Here is a 24,051-nt window from a genome sequence, read left to right as displayed (position 1 = left end):
AAAATTGCCATATCTCCTGAACCTATGTGCGTGTTTTCAATTATATCCTATGCCTGAGTTTGTCTCTTCAAGATCTATCAATTGCTACTAAGATCAATAAAATCTGATCATACGTTCAGAATTCTTGAAAAATCATGTATCTTTCACACCAAAACAAAAGTAGGCTATCTTGGATTTGGCTGAAATTTACACCTTGGATAGAGATTGATCTGAGAAATGTCGAGGCCAAATTTAGCGCTCCAACCTATTTATTATACAGAGTAAGTTCAGGAGCTGTAAACAAACTTTGCAAATTTTCAAATTAACGGTTGCGAATTTTTTCAAAAAAATGAAACATAGAATATTGGTAGATAGATATATTAGGTGGAAAGTAAGAAAGGTGAAGTCATAACAATAACGGTGCACTATATTTTGAATATGTACTTTATTTATTTAGTCTTAGTTTGAAAGATTCAAGGACTAGGCGCTATCAGTCACAATATTTTTCATACACTTTTATTCAATGGCAATTGTAAATTGACTTCAAATTCACTACAATTATATAGTTGTAAGGAAAATTAGATAAAAATTTTACATTTACATAAATCATCAAACCTTTGGGAAAAGTATTGACTAGATTTTTACATAAAATCAGATATAAAACTTGTTGGTATCTGAACAAAAACATACATAATGTAATTTTGATTTTCACAAAGATGAAAAGAATAATAATTTTCATTTAAAAATAAATCAGGTTTGAGATTTATTTTTTTAAAAATCTGGAAATAAATGAAACCATTACGGTATACTTATAACATACATTACAATAAGTATTCACAATTACCCTCAAGTATGGAGAGGGCATATCATATATTTGTCTTCAAATTTAGAAAACTTCAGAAATTAATCATAATGCTCCCAAATTCTACCAATGCTAAAAGTCTAAAGTTAATCTCATTAATTGTACATTAATATTCTAGATTTGATTGTGATTCTCAATTATTAGAATTAGATTAAAATGCAAGGTCTCCTTTACATTCAATTGTGAGAGTCCTATTGAGTTACGGTTTATTTCTCACCTGTATTTGTATAGCCTATGCATGATTCTAATAATATAATTGTCCGAGCGAAGTGAGGTCTAAGATTCAAGTCGACGGTTTGGCATTTCTCCTAATGTTTATATGTTGCGCATTTACGGCAAAACGCGGTAATAGATTTTCATGAAATTTGACAGGTATGTTCCTTTTTTAATTGCGCGTCGACGTATATACAAGGTTTTTGGAAATTTTGCATTTCAAGGATAATATAAAAGGAAAAAGGAGCCTCCTTCATACGCCAATATTAGAGTAAAAATCAGACTATAGAATTATTCATCATAAATCAGCTGACAAGTGATTACACAGATGTGTGGAGAAGCCAGGTCTATGCATTTCAAGGATATATAAAAGGAAAAAGGAGCCTCCTTCATACGCCAATAATAGAGTAAAAATCAGACTATAGAATTATTCATCATAAATCAGCTGACAAGTGATTACACAGATATGTGGAGAAGCCAGGTCTATGCATTTCAAGGATAATATAAAAGGAAAAAGGAGCCTCCTTCATGCGACAATATTAGAGTAAAAATCAGACTATAGAATTATTCATCATAAATCAGCTGACAAGTGATTACACAGATGAGAAGAAGGTCTATGGAGAAGCCAGGTCTATAAGGTCTATAGTTTCAATCAGGTACTTGTGGATGAGAATACTGCGTGAGGTCTACCGTTCACAGAAGTACTAGTAATAATATAGCTTTATTTACATTCTTAAAAGAACAAAAGCCTCTCTTACGAGGTATATATGGTTGACAACGAATACAATATTTCACATTATAACATTTTTCAATTTTTCTCAGTCTGTCAATAAGTTTTGCACATCTTTCCCCGTCTCTAGCTTCAGTCTCAAATCTCCAACTCGTTGGAAAAATTCATCCGTTCACCGGAGTGCTGGATGCGTCTCCTTCCACTGGTCCTGTCCCGTGGTAACCATTCCATGATTCTAAATTGGATTCAAAATGAATAAGCGAGCCACACTGTGAAGTAGTAGTAAAATTCTCATTTAATAAAAGTGGAATGGAATACAAAAATTGGTATTATTATGGCATTCAATTTTTGTTATTAAAAAAATGGTATTATTATGGCATTTTATTTTTGTTATTGAATATCGATTCAAATTTTATTAAATTAGAATTTCACCTACCACTTCACAGTGTGGCCACTACCATACAGAAACAATAGCATAAGTAGATATCCCATGGTATAGGGAATTTATGTCGCAACGTTTACTGTTATCTCAAGCCGATAGTTCATGTAATTCTTTCCCGTGAAGCTGTGTGACACTGATAGTCTTTCATATTGTGCCGTTCATACACTCTCACCTCAACAAAACAGTAAAAATCTACAATAATCGGCTAGAGTTAACAGTAAAAGTTGCGACATAAACGCCCTATACCATGGGATATCTACTTACGCTATTGTTTCTCTATGCCACTACCTCCGTAAACAGAGTTCTGTAACAGAGGTTTACGGAGGCATGCTTATTCCATTTGAATCTAATTTAGAGTCATGTTATCCTATACAAAATTTGTATCTAATACAGGTGAGAAGTAAACCACACTGTGATTCAATAGAACTCTCACACTTGAATATATTTTGAGACATTGAATTTGAATCTAATTCTAATTATTGAAAATCAAAATTATAATTACATTTGAATCTAATAATTGAGAATATAAATGAACAAATAGTGGTATTCACTTAAAACTGTCAGCATTGTTTGAATATGAGAAGCTTCATAATTATAGGTATGGAATGCTGCCAATTAAATGTGAATCTTACTATAGTATATGGACTGTAATATTCACAAACACCTACAATATAATCCATAATTAATTTACAAATATGAAATAAATCATTTATTTCATACAGGGAATATCATAGCTGTAAGATTCGAGCGCCTTGCGATGGTTTGGCGATGTAGAATGTGGGATTCCCATTATAATTTGTCTTGATTTTCTCAATCAAATCGTTAACAGCGCCTTTAGTGACCTGAAACATAGATATTATGTAATGGATAAAAAATTGCGTGCAGATGAGAAACTAAATCTGGAAAGAACAATGGGAACACTCACACTGAAACTTGCGCTATAGTGAGGCCCACGTTATAATGGCAGTGGAGAAAGATAGGAGAAAAACGTTGCCGATCCTCTGTATTATCAATGCCTTCTATAGACGGTAGCTGATACAGGTTTATTGATGTAATATTAACTTTTCATCATCGTTTAAAGCGGTCGTCACACCAACGTCTGCTAGCGGTAGCGAGCTCGCTCCCGCGGAGGTAGTTTTTCTGGAAGCAGTTAACACCAAAAAACGTCCACCAGCGGTAGTTTGGCTTTGTTCTTGTTTTGATGAGGCTGGTTCTCTAGAAGTGGGGGAAGGCCGGCAACCAGAGCGCTACCGATGGCGAAGTTCTGGAGTTCGTTTTCCATGTTATTAGATTGGCCACGTCAGACCGAGCTCACTACCGCTAGCGGTACTCCCACTAGGAGACGTTTCAAAAGTTCGCCTGGCTCGCGAAGTGAAACTACCGCCGAGGTACTACCTCCGCGGTAGCGAGCTCGGTGTGACCTGCACAACTTAATAACATGGAAGGCGAGTTTTTTGACTTCGCTACCGCCGCGGACGCGAGCTCGGTGTGACCTGCCCTTAAAATAATCAATTACTTCTTATTAAGCAAAAAATTATATTTTTCAATAATTTCATAATGAATTTTCATAATTAAGAGGAAATATTGTGTTAATTAATTATTAATTTCACATTGTTAAAAGACGATCTGGCAACAAAGCAAAGATAGAAGAGATAGCGCTGTCTTCTTTGTTGAATGATATACAAGTATAGCAATACCATTGCTAATCAAACACTACCATTATAAAGTGGAGAAATATAGAAAAACAATGTTGCTGATCCTCTGTATTATCAATGTCTTCTATAGACGGTAGCTGATACAGGTTTATTGATGTAATATGAACTGTTCATTCTCGTTTAAAATAATAAATTATATATTATTATCAATAATATTTTTTAATAATTTCATAATGAATTTTCATAATTAAGAGGAAATATTGTGTTAATTAATTATTAATTTCACATTGTTAAAGGACGATCTGGCTACAGAGCAAAGCGAGAAAGAGATTGCACTATCCGATTTGTTGAATGATAGACAAGGATAGCAATACCATTGCTAATCAAACACTACCATTATAACGTGGACCTCTGTATAGTTGCGTTCAGAGTGAGCAGCTACATGCAAGTACAACGTTTCAATGGCATTTTCCACATTTTGTTTTTCGGCTATGCATGATCTGACGTGCAGTTATACATACAAGCTTTCAATGTGATCATACCCTTACAATGGAAATAGCAGGTGCGTGGAGCTTATCATCTATTTATCTATTTATTATTTTTAAAAGAAAGCACTGCCCGAGAGAGAAAAACTAAGTACTATTTCCTTGTACTATTTCTCTCCCAAATTCAGATAACATTTAAAAAGTCCGAAATAGGGTTATGATTTCATTCTTCTATAATTTAGTCCATTTTTACTAAAAAATAACAAGATTGAAATTGTTTATCAATAGCTCATCAGCGCGACCACGAAACCAATTGTCGCTTCTTCCCAAATTTGCTAAATCTTATAAATTGATTCCCCTAAAGTATTGAAATATTGAATTAGAATGTTTAATTGCTATAGAAATCACTACGGTGAGGTCCACGTTATAATGGCAGTGTTTGATTAGCAATGGTATTGATATCTATCATTCAACAAAGCAGATAGCGCTATCTTCCTCTCGCTTCGCTTTACTCTGTTGCCAGATCGTCTTTTAACAATGTAGAATTAATAATTAATTAACAAAATATTTTATTTTGATATTTCTGTGAAAATTCATTATGAAATTATTGAAAAATATAATTTCTTGCTTAATAAAATATAATTGATTATTCTGTTGCATATCCATACTTTTTCACTGTTAAAATTAAACTTGAATTTTAAAAAATACTTTTGGAGTGAAAATGCTCTTACTTTGGTAGTGACGATCGTTTCGACCTGTTGTTGGTCATCATCAGACTGTGGTAACACATTGACATTAGAGTAAATTCCTACAGTCTGATGATGACCAACAACAGGTCGAAACGATCGTCACTACTAAAGTAAGTGCATTTTCACTCCAAAAGTGTTTTTTAAAATTCAAATTTAATTGATTATTTCAAACGAGAATGAACAATAAATATTACAACAATAAACCTGTATCAGCTACCGTCTATAGAAGGCATTAACAAAACAGAGGTTCGGCAACGTTTTTCTCCTATCTAGCTCTACTGCCATCATAACGAGGACCTCACTATAGTACCCTCCTTATACTTTTTTATAATAACACTAAAACTAGTTGTGTTATACAAGTATAAAGAGGGTACTAGTGATTTCTATAATGTTCAAATAGTTCAAGTAGCCGTATTAACATACTTTATAAATAAATTAGAATGATTAATCAAAAGTCTTACCAGAGTAACAGTGCAACCTCCGAAACCCCCTCCAGTCATCCTGGAGCCAAGAACTCCGTCAACCGACCTGGCAATCTCAACCAGTTGGTCCAGCTCACTGCATGACACTTCATAGTCATCTCTACAAAAACAAGTTCCCAATTCTAATAAAATTCAAACCAATTGGAACGGTGTGATAAGGCAATCTCTATAAGATCAACACTTTGTATCACCAAGCCGCGCCTCCTCAGGTGTGCTTAGCCTTAGCTTAATCTGACGAGCTATATTTTTATGAAAGTTATCCAACAATCAGTATTTACATTTATATCTCAATATGGACCCCCTATGTGCTTAGTTAGTTGTGCAGCAGTTTTGTATTTTTAGATATAGTTGAACGCAGCTTGCTGGGAAATTGAATTGTATATCTCCTTGCTGCTGATTTTCCCGTGCTTATTCTAAATTTACAGCATTTCGTGTTCTACGACCCATGTTTGGACGTCTTTCGTACCGCGGCAATGTTATTAGAATAAACATTTGTGAGTCAGTAGAAAGAATATAGAAAAACAGATCTACCGACGGCTGTTGCATGACGCAAGGATTATAACAGCTGATTTTTATTTCTGTGTGTGGCCAGCTCACGAATCTTCTCCCATAAGGATTACATGTAAACTTTGAAGGACCGTAGGAAAGAGTCCTGAAGTCAGATCATACATTTGATAGGCCATAAACCTGCTCCTGAACATAACAAACACAGCTAAAAAAATCATCAAATTCTGTGCACACATAAAAAAGTTATTAAATGTCAAAATTTGAGACTCGATTTTTATCTATATAGATATAGATTATACTTATATATTCGTAGAATAGGTAGCCCAAACGAAATGGGCCCTGATTTTTATAACGGTAACCAGGGCCCTCATTCTCGTCATATGGTACTGCTACCTGCTATAGCTGTTGTATAATCTAGGTCCATATTACAGTTACTCATCACCGTATTAGGACCAGACCATATTAAGCGTTTTTCAAGTATTTTCAAGGCATATTTTCTGGCGCCGAACCAACCAATCCTGTCCTGAGATCTTTCTGTCGACTGAAAAACGCTTCTTACTCATAGGGCTTTTGGCTCCTAATATGCACTGTAAAGTGTAAAATAGAGGTTGACTCACTTCAGCGACTGGTGACTGAGGAACATGAGCTGGCCGAATGTTTTTGCGTCGTTGGAATCTTTGAGGATGGTCGCCGCCTGATAGGTCCTCGCTATTTCCCCGATCACGTGACGCGCCCGTCTGTACAGCACATCCTCGATGCCGTCTCGCACTTTCAAATCTGCAAATCCAATTCAAATTCATATATTTGTCATGAACACACAAAATAAAAAAACACAAAGTAAAATCATAATTTATAAATCAGATTGATATTCAAATTTAAATCAAATTCAAATGATTTTTATTCACAAAAAAAAAGGTAATACAGCAGCAGAAACATTAGATAAATAGTGAATATTCCCCACAAAGACAACAAGTCTGGATATATTATAAATTGAAATTGAAATTGAAATTGCTTTATTGTCTCTTCAAAATAGATACATAATTTACATACACTATATTATTATCGACAATAAAGTTTGATAACAACCTGCAAAGGAGATCCTGAGTGCATATAATATGTCATAATATATCATTTGATTCATTTATATAAGTAAATGGAAATAATTGCTAAGCTGTCCTCCTTCACTTTCAAAAAAGTCATTCTATTGTATACTATACTATCCCTAATTCAATTTGTGATGAATTGCATTCCACATAAGTTAGTGAGGTCCACGTTAAAATAGCAGTAGTGGGGGATAGGACAACAGCGTTGCCGATTCTCTGCTTTGCCACTGCCTTCTCATTATTATCACAGAAACTCATTATTATTATTATTATTATTATTATTATTATTATATTATTATTATTATTATTATTATTATTATTATTATTATTCTACAGAGGATAGCTGATACCAGTATATGTGATGTGAATATTAACTGTTAATTTCTGTTTGAAATGATTAATCACCGGTATATTTTATTAGCCAAGAAAATATATTTTTCTTATGATTGAATAATTAATTATCACAATTGAGATTATATATTTTGTCAATTAATTATATTTCCACATTGTTAAAAAACAGTAAACTTTGCGGAGCTAGAAAAGTATAGCGCTATCTGCTTTTTCGAATGATAGACAAGGATAGCAGCACCGATGTTAATCATATACTGCCATTATAAAGTAGACCTCACTATATCTATTCCTTATGGCAACCATCAGCACAAAAACTTTGTAATTCATAAGGAATATAGATGAATTCTTAGCGAATCATCTGTGTAATAAGTGGAAACCATTAATATCTGACATAATAGCTAGAGATACACGTATCTTGGATGAGACCAAACAAGTGGAATTAATACTTTCTTGTTACTGTCCATGATACTTGTAAATATTTCTGGTTTATTTCTGGTTTCAGCTGAGTTTTAGTGTTTACGAGTTTGTGTTTTTGAATAGTTACAAATTTTCTTAAATAACTCAATATTATTCGTTAATCTCATTGATTATTCTCAAGTGGTAATTGAGTGGAATATTTCTAATTAATTTATAAATTTAAGCCATCTAAATTCAAAATTTATAGTTTTAATGTTTATTTTGGACTAACATTTTTTTAAAAATTGTACACGTGAAATTCTAACCTTATCTTGGACTTTGTTACCTATAAATTTGGAAGAAAAATAGCACAAGGACTACCTTATTATTTTATCTTCCAATGTTATTACATTAGTTTCATTTGCATTGTAAATAAATAAAATAAAAATTACATGTTATTGCTCATAAATTATGACTTGTCTTATACTTCAGCCCTTAGGACGTAATCTTGAAAAGAAAAACAAGTTGAATTAGTGAAGATAACAGTTTGACAACTTGTTTAGAGTATTTTAGCAAATCTATTGAAGTCCACATGTGATTATGCCATCTCAAACCCATTATAACTTTGACCACACTATAACAAAGATTACTGACTCTCCAGATGTCCCAGAGTGCCGTCCCGTAAGCTGGGTATTTTGAGCAAAGCAGCGGCTCGTTCACACTGGTCGCGTCTCACGGCGTACTCCCCGCTGGACAACTCGTGACGGACGTTCGAGTTGGTGATCACAAACACCAGGTTGTGGTCGGTGATCGGCACCCACATGAGACCGTTCGTCCTGCAACCGAATCCAATCAAATTTAAACAACTGTGCTACTGGTTTTGGTGAGATTAACAGAACCACAAATAAATCCAGAAATAGTGTTATTTATGCATAATGGAAACACTAGATTATTGTCTAATAATATCAAGAATTTATTGAAAAGTTACATACATTTTTCAACACCTATCACACCACATCTTCAGTGTGGATGACACATTCATTCTTTGAAGAAGAGATTCGTTACGAAAAAAAATATCACTGTAGCTCATTTTAAACTGTAAGTCAAGTCAAGAATATCCTATACTCTGAATAGAAAAAGTTGAGACGTTTGGAAAATTATGCGTTTTACCAAATTGTGCAAAATTTTCATTCTTCTCATGGTTATAATTATCTTTTCATCAATTCTATATGACTGGATATATTTATACTTTCAACTCTGCAACTTGCAACTCTGTTGTCAATTAATAAAGTAATATCCAGTATCCAGTACGTCATATGGGCTTGCATGAAAAGATTGAAATTTCGTATTTGGCAACATAGATAGTTTGTCTAAAGGTGCGTACAGACATAAGCGCCTCCAACCCGCTCCGCCCTCGTCTGCCATCGCTCCGCCCAAGCTTCGCACTCGCACCGATCATGAACGTTACGGGAGATGTTAGCTCTTATCGCGTTCCACTCTTGCTCCCCGGTCGATCATCAATCGATCTGCTCGAGTGACGTTCGATTGCGGAGCAGAGCGAAAGTCTGTACGCACCTTTAGTCTCAACTTGTTTTATTCAGAGTATAGTATTTTTTTAGAATACGATATCTATTATTTTAGATTATTGTAATAATTGTATGAATAAGATATGTGTTTTCAGATTATGATATCTATATTATAGATCATTGTAATAATTGTATTGATAAGAAATCTGTTTTCAGATTATTATGGTATTTATGCGTATTATAGATCAAAATGTGATAATTGATTGATGAATCAATATGTTAAATAAATTAACATTTCCTCAAATTTTTATGTATGTATTTTAGTTAAGTGCAGTAGCATATACTTATTTATTTCTTGTAAAGTTTTTTGGGCAAATAAAAAATTATTCATTCATATTAATAATAAATGATTTATTATGTTTTTCAGATTATTGTATCTACGCGTTTAATTATAGATCAATATGTAATAATTGTATTGATAAATAGATAAAAGATTAATTCTATTTTCAAGGCTAATTCTCACCTACAATCAATGAGCACTGCGTGACTCTCCCTGCCAACCGTGACAATGGTCTGGTCCATTATGCCACATGGCACGCCCGCAAAGTCATGCTCAGCCTTCTGGCATGCCAACGCCTTCTCAGTCGAACTGAAACATTGCATTTCAACAAATAATAAATCTAATTGTTAAATAATAATTGATGCATCATCTTGAAACATTTCATTTTAAATAATATATTTGAAAATTCTTCACAGAAATATTGGAACTGAACCGATTAATGTCTACATAGTGCAGAGATTCACTTCAAATTGTCAACATTGCCAGCGCCTTCTTTGTCGCACTGAAACATTGCCTCCCAATAAGTAATAAATCTACTTGTTAAATATTATTGATGAATCATCTTGGACTTTTCATTTTACATTCCATGCCCTATTACCATAGGTAAGGAAAGTATTGCTTTCCAAAAAATTAAGGTACCCCAATTTCCAAATATCTATACGTTTCAAGGTCCCCTGAGTCCAAGTGGTTTTTGGGGGGTATTGGTTTGTATGTGTGTATGTATGTGTGTATGTATGTGTGTCTGTGTACACGATATCTCATCTCCCAATTAACGGAATAACTTGACATTTATATCTTAAGGTCCTTACACTATAAGGATCCAACACGAACAATTTCGACCAAATGCACTTCAAGATAGCGGCTAAAATGATGTCAAAAACAGGGTTTTTTGCGATTTTCTTAAAAACGGCTCCAAAGATTCTAATCAAATGTATACCTAAGATAGTCATTGATAAGCTCTATCAACTGCCACAAGTCCCATATCTGTAAAAATTTCAGGAGCTTCGCCCCATCTATGCAAAGTTTGATTTTGCAGATTTCCAGTTATCAGGCTTCAGATACAATTTGATCAAAAAATTTCAAGTGGTAATGATTGAGCCTGAAAATCTATCCAATTAATGTCCAGTAACATTTTCACCTAATATTTAAAATAAGCTCGAAATTCGAGATATATGTGATTATTCAAATGCAAACCTGAGAGAGGCAAACTGTTGATTTTATTAAATAATTCACTGGAAGAGATAGCAGAATTGATCTCGTCAGCTGGTCAATTTTAAATTATATTTCAGAAAACTCTACTCTTAGGCTACGCACACACCAGATTGCAACATGACAACGCAAAATAGTTAGTAGGTTATATGGAGCACCAGTGCAGCAAAATCAAAATTAAGTTGGTAACTGTGACTGTGGTCTAGCACGTTTGTCATAATATTGAGGCGGTGGATGTGAGGGGGGGACAGCGACAGCTACCTCATTCAGCACACAGCCCCCCCCCCCCCGCCATTCAAACACACATACTACATTCTATTTTATTTATTAATAATAAAATTACACACATATACATTTGATGCATTTCAGGCAATTTTACCCATAATTACCCACTTTTCATATTCAATGGTAACTGTAGGAAAAACATAATGTGAAATACGTGCGCAAAGTTCCTCTGCTGCACTCAACAAACCATTCCGCCCTCGCCTACGGCTCGGGCGTAAACGTTTCTTTCGGTGCAGCAAACTGTCACTTTGCGCACTAGTTGCACAAATAACTATTTCCTACAGTCACCTTGAAAAGTGACCATTTCTGCACTGATTACAGAACGCAAAGAATCACTTTTCTGCTCTAGTGCGCAAAGTATTACTTTGCGTATGATTCAATGATTCAATGATTTTATTACAGCCAGAAAATACATACAGTACACTAGGCCATGTCATTACAATAAAATTTCTAACAGAATTACAATAACAATACATAAATAAAGATAAAGATCTTACTTTTAATACTTACCTGCGTACTTTTAATACTTTGCGTATTATCTTGCAGCCATCCCAATCAGCTGTTGACATTGATGGCGTGTATTTTGAATGCAAATTTGTTCTATCTATATTTTCTCTGATTTTCAAATAAATAAAAATGAGAACTCATTAAATTATACATTTTGAATATTATTAATTATTCATTATTTCAAATAATATTTTTTTCATTCATAAATTGATTGGTTGAAAAATTATTTAGAAATTGAGATTTACTCAAAATTATTCAAATTTTAAAATTAATTGGATTAATTTCATTTTCAATTTGAATAGATTATCGATTATTAATTTTCAATTGGATTATCAAGTTTAAGATAAATTAAAGTTGTTATTAATAACAGAATTATACAGACAAACATTTGATGGATTTCAGCCATCATTTTACCCATAATCAACCACTTCTCATATTCAATGGTAACTGTAGGAGAAATTTAATGTGAAATACGTGCGCAAAGTTCCTCTGCTGCACTCAAGAAACAATTCCGCCCTCGCCTACGGCTCGTGCGTAAACGTTTCTTTCGGTGCAGCACACTGTCACTTTGCGCACTAGTTGCACAAATAACTATTGTGAGACCTGTGATTTGTAGCGGTTGCTGTAAGAGCCTCGAGTAGGGTGTATGTGGCCACCTCCAGGGAAGCACTGCTGGACAGACCCCCTCCCACAGGAACGCTAGAGATGAACATTGCGTCAAAACCTGGCACCTCACCTGTACAAAATTATAAAAGCAATTAAGGTTGTGCACCCCCTACCGCCGTAAACAAAGCCATAGTGCATTCTGGTGACGTCATTACAAGTGAGGCTTCTACATCAATAAAAATTTGTTGATTTCAGCTGATCTATATCATCAGCTAGTGTTTTTATTGGTGTAGGAGCCATACCTGTGCTGACGTTACCATCAACCACCTGTCATGCACCTATAGTGCACCAGGCTCTTTGGAAACTTTTTCTTATGTCAATTGATGAGGAATTGCATTTATTCAATTGCTAATCGAGAAATAATATATTAAACGAAAATCCAAAGTTAAATGCAGTAAACCACCTCGACGACCTCTGCTCCTGCAGATATTGACAACAGGGTTAACAGCTGGATGGAAATTCGATGATAGCTACTATCCAAAAATTATTTGCCAGCCCAGGAATTGAACCCGGTACTAATTGCTAGTCAAGTATGCTTACCCTTACACCAAACTTTTTACTTAGTTTAATTTAGCGTATGACACTCAACACTTGCATACACATAAACATAAGGCTGGCCACTAACGGTAGGACATGCATGTTTATCATGCACATAAATGTTCATCATGTATTGTCAACAGCGAGAGGCTTCTAACATAAAATTAACAACCAATAACCATAGATAAACCATTGGAAAATTACAAATTATAATAATTTAACCTCAAATAGAGCTGAAAAGAAGAATTAAACAACAAATGATCAAAGATGCAAGACCCGATTCTCAAAACCGTTTGTTGGAAGCCTTTTGCTGTGATGACACAAGATGTATGAGACATGTGTGTATAGACACATGTTCCACACATTTGCCCTGTCGTTAGTAGCCACCCTCAAGTAAAAATATTTGAGTTGGTCAATTTCCTAATTGGTAGCAAATAAACAAAGACCTTAAAGATGCATAGACTCACATGCACCGCGAAGGCATAGGCATTGTGGGTCTATATCTCTTTAAGGTCTTTGCAAATAAATTTACGAAATTTTAATGAAACATTCTCCAAGATTTTGTTTGCCTCATATGTCATATGAGGCTACTCCATTTCTCAGAAAATCAATTCTGGGTTTCTGGGGAAATTTGATACATTTTGAAAAATTAACCCAATTTGAGTTACGTTTCTCTCTGAGCTTAGATGAAAACTATATTAGATATACCTTTGAAATTGGCAATGACGCCTTTGACATAGTTGGCCCATTTCAGGTCGCCTTTCACCAGGGGTTCTGTAACACTGGGAACCGGGAATGACGTCATGGTAGGTTGGTCCACGTTTTCAGCCAACGTTTTGATTTGAATGTCGTTGCGACCGTTTTTCCTGCCTACAGCAATAGTCACCAGCGGCAGAGCCTGTAATAGTATATTGACAATCGGTCAGTCAGTCAATCAAACAATTAATATAGCAACCTCGATCACTGTCATATTTATCTTTGTAAAATCACTTCACTTATATGGGCTACTTTATTAAAATTAATACAAAAAATATAAAACCTGTAGTACCTTTTTTAGTTAAAACATTTCAACATGTTCAAACAATATAAAACATCTAGTACCCTTTTTATTTAAAAGATTTTAACATAAACTACATTTTTTATTTTGTTTTTATAAATTTTATCTTTGTAATTTTCTATGTGTAATTTGAGTTTAATTGTATAGTGAGGTCCACATTATAATGACAATATTAAATCACCATTGATGTTGCTAGCCTTGTCTATCATTCGAGAAAGCAGATAGCGCTATCCTTTTCTAGCTCTGCATTGTTGAAAGATTGTTTTAAACAATGTAGAAATATAATTAATTAATAACAAAATATTTAATCTCAATTTGAAAATGTATTATTTATCATTGAAAAATATATTTTCTTGACGAATAAAACATAATTGATTATTTTAAACAAGAATGAACAGTTAATATTACATCAGATATACCAGTACCAGCTATTCTCTATAGAAGGCAGTGAATCGACAACTGATCTCCTATCTTTCTATCTACCAGGATAGATGCGTCATTAAACTAGAACCGGAGAAAGTACTTTCAATTTCAAGGATACCCAATCATCGAACTACTATTTTCACAAAATCCTTCTTAGTCAGTGCTTGTCGTGCATGGAATACACTTCCTGTTTCTATCAGGTCTATCGAGAGCCGAGCGAGCTTCATCCTGACTTTAAAAAAACATCTTTTGGAACAAATGACTGAAACTGTCCGGCCCTAGAACTCACCCATTCCACCAATATAAACCTTTAAACCTGTTATAGAACGAATTGTATATATATATATATATATATTATATATATATATATATATATATATTATATATATATATTATATATATATATATATATATAAACTCATGTTATTTCAATTATCCACTGCATACTGCTGTATATTACTGAAAGTTGATAACCCTGATCTACTTTCAGCCTACTTCATTTTATTAATCAATTATTTGATCTTATCTACCTATATAATTATTTTACTTTATCAATTTTCTGTTTTTTTCTCTTAAATATTAATATTGATTGAAACTTTTACAATATTTCCATTAATAAATAAATCCCTAGTTTAAATAATTAAATTAACGTTTTGGTAGAGAGTTAGTGGGGAGGATATTTTAATATTCTTTCGGAGAATGGACATTGATATGTCCAAAGCTCCGCCAATTTATGTAGATGCATAACAATATAATTATTATCTATAGTTATTATATTACAAATTGCTTTTCATATCATATACAGTTCAATAATTATTTCTTAGTCTATATTAGTAAATTCATCTATAATTTTGCTGTATTGTAAGCTATTGTATATAAGTGTATAAGCCAGTATATATTGTAATCTACATAAATAAAGTACTCAATCAATCCTTCTCCACTGCCATTATAACGTGGACCTCACCATAATATTATTTAGTCTGTAGTCTGTTCATCGTTCCTCTTCAACTTAATAATAATAATATCGAGTGACCTGGCTGGTTCAAGTCTGGTGTCAGAGTTTTCAGGACACACCCGATCAGGGCCTCTGACATGACCTAACGACTGTTAGAAGGCCGGGACCGACAATTAACGTGTCCATCTGAACCACAGGAATTGAGAAAAATATCTTGCCTGGGCCGATATTTGAATCCGGGCTTCTGAATAACAAAGCCAGCATCTAATCCACCCGACTTAGGTCATTCCTTCCCCCTTTAACTTATTTATTACTTTCTTTGCCCTATTACCATAGGTAAGGAAAGCATAGCTTTCCGAAAAAAATGAAGGTACCCAAATTTGTAAATTTCTATATGTTTCAAGGTCCCCTGAGTTCAAAAAAGTGGTTTTTGGGTGTTGGTCTGTATGTGTGTGTATGTGTGTGTGTGTGTGTGTGTGGGTGTGTGGTGTGTGTGTGTGTGTGTGTGTGTTGTGTGTGTGTGTGTGGTGTGTGTGTGTGTGGTGTGTGTGTGTGTGGTGAGTGTTTGTATGACTGTATGTGCGTCTGTGTACACGATATCTCATCTCCCAATTAACGTAATGACTTGAAATTTGGAACTTAAGGTCCTTACAATATAAGGATCCGACACGAACAATTTTGATCAAATTCAATTAAAGATGGCGGCTAAAATGGCGAAAATGTTATCAAAAACAGGGTTTTTCGCGATTTTCTCGAAAACGGCTCCAACGATTTTGATCAAATTCATACCTAAATGAATCATTGATAAGCTCTATCAACTGCCATAAGTCTCATATCTGTAAAAATTTCAGGAGCTCCACCCCATCTATGCAAAGTTCGATTTTAGATTCCCAATTATCAGGCTTCAGATACAATTTAAACAAAAATTTCAAGTGGAAAAGATTGAGCATGAAAATCTCAATTCAATTCAATTTATTTTTTCCTTCTGAATACAATTCAAGCAGTTACATAGAATCTTGAGCAATAAAGTTTATTCAATTCAAGAAATGATATAATATACATACAAAAAACAAACAACAAAATATAAAACTATACTAAACAATAGAACTCTTGAGCTATCACAATTTTATTCTTGTATAAAATTCTTGTATCAGATAGGAAAGAGCTTACATAGGCAACAAAGGCCTGTGCGTAAGCTCGAGTTATCGTGACAATATGTGTTATATCTATAATTATAAAGAGAGATCTCAATTTTTATTAGAGATCTAAACTACATTAAAATAATTTTCAATTATGAAACTATAATCCCCGTGCATTAAGGGATAAAAAAAAGTGGAAAACTGAATTATAAATAACTTTAATTTAGAAATAAAAGATGATGAAAACCAAGGAATCTCTACTATTAATGTTCAGTAACATTTTCACCTAAAATTGAAAATAAGCTCGAAATTCGAGAAAATGTGATTATTTCAATTGCAAAATGTTAAAAACTGTTGATTCTATTGAATCATTCACTATGAAGAGATAGCAGACCTCGTGTGTTTCCATCGTTATTGTCCTGTCACCAGCTGGCTCAGATCTCTGAATAGTAGTAGACTTGAGATGCGCGGGAACACTAGCGTCAGGTGATCAATTTCCATAACGGCAAGGAAAGTTGTGTGAGTGCGCCACACCAAATTTTTCTTATTCATTTTCAACTTGATAGGGAGTTATACTATTATGTTTTGAAATTACGTATGCCTACACTCGTTCTGTTTCATCTGATAATGTTACTATTCAGAGTGCATTCACTAGTGGAAAATCTAATTACTCCTAGGTTTTTTACCATGGGTAGAACATATCCATCGTTGTAATCAGTGTGTTCACCGATTAGGTTGACTCTGCCTGGGGCGCAGACTGCCACTTCGGCATCCGCCTTAAATGTGTCTTTGAACGCCTTTTTCGCTTCTTCCAACAGAATTTCAGGAGTATCTGGATCCATTTTTCCGTGTCCAACCTAGAAAACAATTTAGAAAATATTATTATTGATCGTGGAGGGGAATTCCAATCCAATTTTACTTCCATTATAGTATTCCAACAGGGCTACTTAATTTGTAAAAAAAATATGAAATTGGCTTGTTTTTTATATATAATAATTTTATTATTTATTAAATCAAAACAGTGGTCTTGTCAGTTCCAACACAAACTAGGAAATTAATCTATTCATTTATTGTATAAAACACTATAATCATAATATAATTATGACATTATGAGGAAAAACTAGGCTGATCCTGCACTATTTCTCTCCAAAAAATTTGATAAAGTGTTAATGTTGTCCACTTGATTTTCGGTCCAGGAATAATGATTTGAAAATTTTGTAGGTTGACTTAATACTTTGAATAAATCACAGAATGTATCACAATGAATTAAAAACTTGCATAAATATTGCACTTTTGAAAAATTTGAATGCAAAATCACAAATCTACTCACTACTCATATTGTTTTCCAATTCATCGGAAAATGTTTTGAAAAAGGTACTATTTATTTATTTCATTGACAATCACAAATCAAAATTATACTACCGTATATAATATGATTGGGAGAAAACAACAGGAATAGCCCAAAACTGTATTCTCCCAAATTTTTACAAATGAAAGTTTCAAAAAAGAATGAGGTTAAAATTTTACTTAAAAAAGTCCAGATATTAAACTTGTTTTGTAGAGTGAGAGGACTGTATCTAAATTATTATTGTATTTAATGAAAATACTTGCCAAGCTGGAATTAAAAGAAATATTTACTGTGAGCAAAGCTATGGAAATTCTCAATTTAGTATAGATAATAGACTCACCAGTCATAATGTTTATATGTGCCAAATTATCAATTATAAGGTATTGGAATCGAAATACAGGATGGAATATAGAAATGAGAAGGATAAATACCTTTGGGAAAGGAAATACCTTTCTGATACTGTGATACTGTGGCCTGGCGATGATTACAAGCTGCTTGGCAATATTAATTTCACTGCTCCTTACTTCTCCCAAATATTCACGACATTCATTAAACACTTCAATCAATTATTGACATATAATGTCCGGCCAGACAAATAACAAATAAAGTGAGCCGGTACGGTCTGGCTTTGTACACTCTTGACTCCGTCTGTTTTCTTTCCCGACTGACAAGAAAGCCTGGGCTGACGACAGTTTTCGACAATCCACCGCCAGGAGGCAGCACCGCACGCCAGGAGGCAGCACCGCACGGAACAGCGCTACATCGACGCGCTCAATTCAAGAATGGCCACAACAAAACTATATTTGTATTTTAATTATTTATTACTAACTAGAGAAGAATTAATATAGGGAATCAACAGATGGAAAGGTGTGAAGAACAATTAATATAGGAAATATTATCGATATTGGAGTTAAACTCTTGTTGAAAGGTATGTTGACCTCTTCACAACATTAACAACGAACTAAACAGATACGACTACCGTATAATAGACAATTATGGACAGTTATCTAAAGATTGGCGAACAGTGTTCCAGCCGATGAGACGAGGTGATGATCCGGAGAACCTATTTATTGTAGGAGCAGGGTCTTTCTGTAGCTGCCTACTTGACCCCAAAACACAATGCAATAATTAATATGGCTGTGGAAGAGGTCATAGTATGCTGTAACCAGGTAGGTACTCCAAAGAAACATGACTTCTCAGCTTGCGCACTATCTATTCTAACTATTGACAGTGACTATTGACAGTTTATTGCAAATCATGTCAACACGCTGCTCCGATGTGAATGTGGCATTCATCACAAATACAAGCAGCTTCACACTGTATTTACTTGGGTAATTTACTTTTACTTCTTCGGACCTACGAATGCAACAACTGTCCTGTGTCCAAGGAGTCGTCAAATTCCCAAAAGTCTGATGAGCAGGAAACTATACATTTCCCGAAAATTGGTGGATTCTGTCTTGGAGTGCAGAGCAGATTTTTGATTTATTAGCATCACTACTTCATGTCAAAAAACACCTGTCTACGTCATCTAAGTGAATTGAGCTTTTAAATTTTGACACTATCTATCCAGGGGAGCCTGGTCTTTGATCATGATATTGGATATTTGTGTGTTCAATGCAAGTACTCGAAACCAATAATCACTGGGAAGACTTCCAACAGTTGGGAAGACTTGTGGATTGCCACATCGCAGCATTCCCATCCCTGGCAACTAGGGTCGTGTCATTTGCGAATAAGAGGGGACTTCCATCCAGCCTGAGGTCGTAGATGAAGATGAGGAAGTAAGGAGATGTTCGAGAATAAATTCCTTAGGCACACCACAGTAGCATACGAGCATCCGACACAGTGTACCACCAATAATTTGATAGTACCTATCTACGATGAGGCAGAGCTCAATCCTTCAGCAACCTAATCTCTCATTATCATCCGCCTCGATCGACCCATGCACAAGCCTCATGTGGGCATCACCCTCAGCAAAAAAAAAAAAATAAATAAAATAAACACCGACTAATATGTGTGATGTTGTCATCAGATAACGTAGGTAGTACCGTAAATCGATTACAATCAATAATTTGACGCCAGGTAGGATGGCCTTTGATCTACACTTCAACCCAAAATTCATATGTATTTTATTAATCTATCTACTTACCATAAACCTAATCGAATTATACGTAATCCACTAATAAAAACTAAATACTTTAATGTTGATTACAAAATCAGAACAAACAATAACATAACCTACCAGATTCAGATGTTGACAGCTCACTAACCACACCTTATTTGAACAGTGGTCTTGTCAGTTCCAACACAAACTAGGAAATTGTAAAACTGAATTAGTAAAGATAAAGTAACTCAAGTTGCAATTCAAGAATTAATTAGTTGCTCTATTGTGTAGTGACATTAATAACAAGACATGCTCAGAATGCAGACGACGCGTGTCGTCTGCTTTGAAAAAAGCCGGTCAGTAGAGAGAACTGTCAATTTGATACAGAACAAATGTTGAAAAGAGCAAGTAGGTTTGAAGTGTTGCATGGAAGATAATGAAGATAAGTTTTTCCGCCCCTGAATTCTGATACCCTGGGCTATAGCCATTTCAGCACATAGTATAAAAATTAATAATACTAGGGTGAAGCCCACATAAGCTCTTAGGCTTGTGCGAGAGGGATGATGATGAGAGATGACGACTACTTTTAGGTAATTTGGAACTGACGTCTTATCTTCTCCTCCGAAAGACGGAAAAAATTATTATATATATAATATAATTCATTATTTGCAATTAAATATAATTTATTATAATATAATGTATTTCCTGGCCTGCGTAAAAGGGCCCACTTAACAAACTTGAAAATATTATTTTAAAATATATCCAAACAAGTTTTATAAAATAGGTACTTTACCTATATTGTCGTTTTATTTTAATTTATAATGAGGTGGAAGCATGATATTTCAACTTTGAAGTATTAAAATATGAGAATAGAAGTCTTCTATTTAAGCTCATTTTTGGGTTGATAATATAAATTGATTGGAATATTCAGGCTACTCCCAACACACAGTTGCACAATAGTGTATTAATCTTGAAAGTGATTATAATGAACCATTAAAAAATGTATAAAGTCTTTATATCAGCATTTAACACGCTTAAATTTCATGAAATGAGATATTCCACTGTTGAAAAAAACGCTAGCCGTTCGAAAAGTACTCTCCAGTCAGTAAGAGAACAAGTTTGATTATTTATACTTATAATAATTGAATGCATGTCGTGTGAAATATACACGGTACGGTACAAGAAACAATAAAGTGTAAAAATTTACTAGAATAAAAACAATTTCCCTAATATTATGTAGAAAGACTCATCCTCCTAGAATTATTACCATATCTTCTCAAATTATTCTTCTAGAATTATTTGAAAAATGACTTTTCTAGAATTTTTTTAATAATTGAATGCATGTCGTGTGAAATATACACGGTACGGTACAAGAAAAAATAAAGTGTAAAAATTTACTAGAATGAAAACAATTTCCCTAATATTATGTAGAAAGACTCATCCTCCTAGAATTATTATCTTCTCAAATTATTCTTCTAGAATTATTTGAAAAATGACTTTTCTAGAAATTTTTTAATACATTCATTGATTTTAGACTAAAATCAATGAATATTAGAAAAAAACTATTCTTCTGAAATTATAGACAATAGTCCTCTTTATTACTTTCAGAGAATAATGGAACATTCTGTAAATGAGTAGAGCTATGAAGGTGTACCTTACAATTATAATTTTTTTTAAATTTAAAAAATAAATTAAAAGAAATTTCTGAAAATGAAATGGAACATTCTGTAAATGAGTAGAGCTATGAAGGTGTACCTTACAATTATAAAACTTTTTAAATTTAAAAAATAAATTAAAAGAAATTTCTGAAAATGAAACGTTTACACTCACCGTTTGAAACTGAAGCAGTATACACAATGCCAGTCTGAACTTGAATTACAAATATTCAACTAAAACAAGAGTAAAACTTAATCATTCCAGACAAGATAATGGCTTACAATAAGTCATTAAACTGGCGTTGAAAAAATTAAGCTCTATCAATTTTGGCCTTTAACTTCCTAATTGTATACCGTATCTTTCATGACTACCACCGCTCGCTTCTTTCACTATCCCTCTCTTTCACTCACTCATCACACTCTCTTAGTCACTCTCTTTCACTCACTCATCATCACACTCTCTTACACTCACTCTTTCTCTCTTAGACTTGCTGTTACTTCCTCTTTATACTATCTTTCACACTCTCTTAGTCACTCTCTTTCACTCACTCATCATCACACTCTCTTACACTCTCTCTTTCTCTCTTAGACTTGATGTTACTTCCTCTTTATACTATCTTTATCAAACTTCCATTTTCGTTTCTACTATTATTTCTTATCATTGGACATTTTATTGATGCATGAACAATTCTCAAAATAAATTTCCTTACTCTTTTGACAATAAACTAACTCTAGGTTTGATAAGTAATTTTTATAATTATTGTAGGTACCGATAATTCATCTGTACTTATTACTTCATTCACTTACCTAGAAATTAAAAATATCTGTGTAATAAGCAATATTTGCTCTTTAACTCATCTATAGTTTAAGTTCCATATAGTTTCTAAAATTATGACTACCGTCTTCCATGCAGTATGGAGGTTCAAGTGTATAGGCATAGCCACCTCTGTGTTAGATACCTCTGTGTGGCTATGGTATAGGCTACTTTTTATCTTCTTGATATTTTTTCTTTTCACATTTGCTGAGAAGGTAAAGGTACTGCATCAGTTACTGTCTCTGCCTTACATATTCTGGAATAAGAGAAAATGTAAAACATTTTAAAAAATCAGATGCCTGCTCGTGGTAAAGGCACTAATAATTGTGTATAGAAATATGGTAGAAAATCAGTATAGATTTTGAAGAATATCACTAGCCTATCATAAAATTACATAAATTACAATGAGTTAGCTCGCAAATTTATTGAATGTTTTTTATTATGTAATAGAGTAAATTACTGTGACTGATTACCGTACAACCTCTCTTCCTTGTGCAACTGATGGTGTAAGTTTATCAATTGTTTCTCACATTATTTGTACTATTGTACTACCTACTTCTTCAAAAGCTCAGTATATTTTTTGTTAGTTTTCAAACAGTTTAGTGAGTTTTGACCAATTCATTTAATTAAAAATGTATCAATAATCGGCATTGATATTATTACTGTAACAGTAATTCCACCATTTTATTACTCTTCTCATAGACTCCAAGCCCATAATAGTTGAAGATTTTACGATGTGAAACTTATAGCAATCTATTCTAAATTTGGTACTGTAACAGTAATTCCATAATTTATTACTCTTCTCATAGAGTCCAAGGCCAGAATAGTTGAAGATTCTACGATGTGAAACTTTCCTAACTATTGAAATCCGGGGATCAACCAACTATCTGACCACTTTTGAATCCAAAAGATTTATCCCAATTAAGTGTTTGGCTTTCCCAAATTTCTGCAGGAATGATGGAGTTTCGTTAATTTACTCTTCCCCCTTATTGTGCCCTATCAATCTCATGCTCCATCTTTTTCTCTCTTCTGGGAGAGCATCACCTCCCAGTGAATTATAATGGTTTTCCTGTAAATTCAGTTTGTTTCGTCATATTGATATTATTCTCGCTGCAACTACTGTCTAATGAATAAGACGCTTTTGTACTCTTCACTCTGCCTCTGTCTGTTATCACAATATACTGAGTTTTTTCTACGATTTTCCGTGTGAAACTGGATTTTTATATTTTTTATAATAATGTTTCTAATATTATTAGATAGTTTTAGTTGCTTGCAATAGCCGATACATTTTTCAAATATTGAATTTCCACCTTCTGATGGATTCAGCAGAGTGCCTTCTCACTGTCAAAGTCAGCCCTCGGGGCCTCATGACCCTCCTTTATACCCTGAATGTGGACCCCCATCGAGGAAAATATCTTCTGTTGCTCATAATAAACAAAAATAATGTTGGATGCTCTTCTCCAACCTCATTCTTTCACATCGAGCCGCTCAAAATATCATGTAAAGTATCTATCATGATCATATTGCCTTTGCAA

The 24,051-nt window shown here is 33.8% G+C and overlaps 1 protein-coding gene across 3 annotated transcripts; it reads right to left on the bottom strand.

Annotated features, from left to right (window-relative positions):
- Positions 1 to 2,400: 2,400 nt before the first annotated feature.
- Positions 2,401 to 22,070, bottom strand: LOC111046479 (galactokinase). Of its 3 annotated transcripts, XM_039427679.1 has the most exons (10): positions 21,878 to 22,032; positions 20,186 to 20,255; positions 17,285 to 17,455; positions 13,733 to 13,922; positions 12,425 to 12,557; positions 10,004 to 10,129; positions 8,609 to 8,790; positions 6,722 to 6,881; positions 5,577 to 5,697; positions 2,401 to 3,068 (listed from the first exon to the last, which is right to left on the bottom strand). In XM_039427679.1, the coding sequence occupies exons 3-10, from the start codon at positions 17,438 to 17,440 to the stop codon at positions 2,955 to 2,957; spliced, it is 1,182 nt and encodes a 393-aa protein (XP_039283613.1). In that variant the 5' UTR covers positions 17,441 to 17,455; positions 20,186 to 20,255; positions 21,878 to 22,032; the 3' UTR covers positions 2,401 to 2,954. The 3 variants fall into 3 exon arrangements, with proteins under 3 accessions (XP_039283613.1, XP_039283614.1, XP_039283612.1); XM_039427680.1 differs by lacking the exon at positions 20,186 to 20,255 and having other exon boundaries at positions 21,878 to 22,070; XM_039427678.1 differs by lacking the exon at positions 21,878 to 22,032 and having other exon boundaries at positions 20,186 to 20,377.
- Between the last annotated feature and the right edge of the window lie 1,981 nt (positions 22,071 to 24,051).

This window comes from Nilaparvata lugens, chromosome 5, assembly GCF_014356525.2.
Source record: "Nilaparvata lugens isolate BPH chromosome 5, ASM1435652v1, whole genome shotgun sequence".
Taxonomy (NCBI): Eukaryota; Metazoa; Arthropoda; class Insecta; order Hemiptera; family Delphacidae; genus Nilaparvata; species Nilaparvata lugens.
This window is presented reverse-complemented; position numbering and strand designations above follow the sequence as displayed.

What these genes read in the sequence shown, in the direction of transcription:
- LOC111046479 (XM_039427680.1), bottom strand. Translation starts at nt 17,440, where the DNA reads ATGGATCCAGATACTCCTGAAATTCTGTTGGAAGAAGCGAAAAAGGCG. An exon ending in ATGGATATGTTCTACCCATG is followed by an intron (nt 13,923 to 17,284) that starts GTAAAAAACCTA and finishes ATACTATTACAG; the next exon opens with GCTCTGCCGCTGGTGACTAT. An exon ending in CTCAGTCACCAGTCGCTGAA is followed by an intron (nt 5,698 to 6,721) that starts GTGAGTCAACCT and finishes TTGTTTTTGTAG; the next exon opens with AGATGACTATGAAGTGTCAT.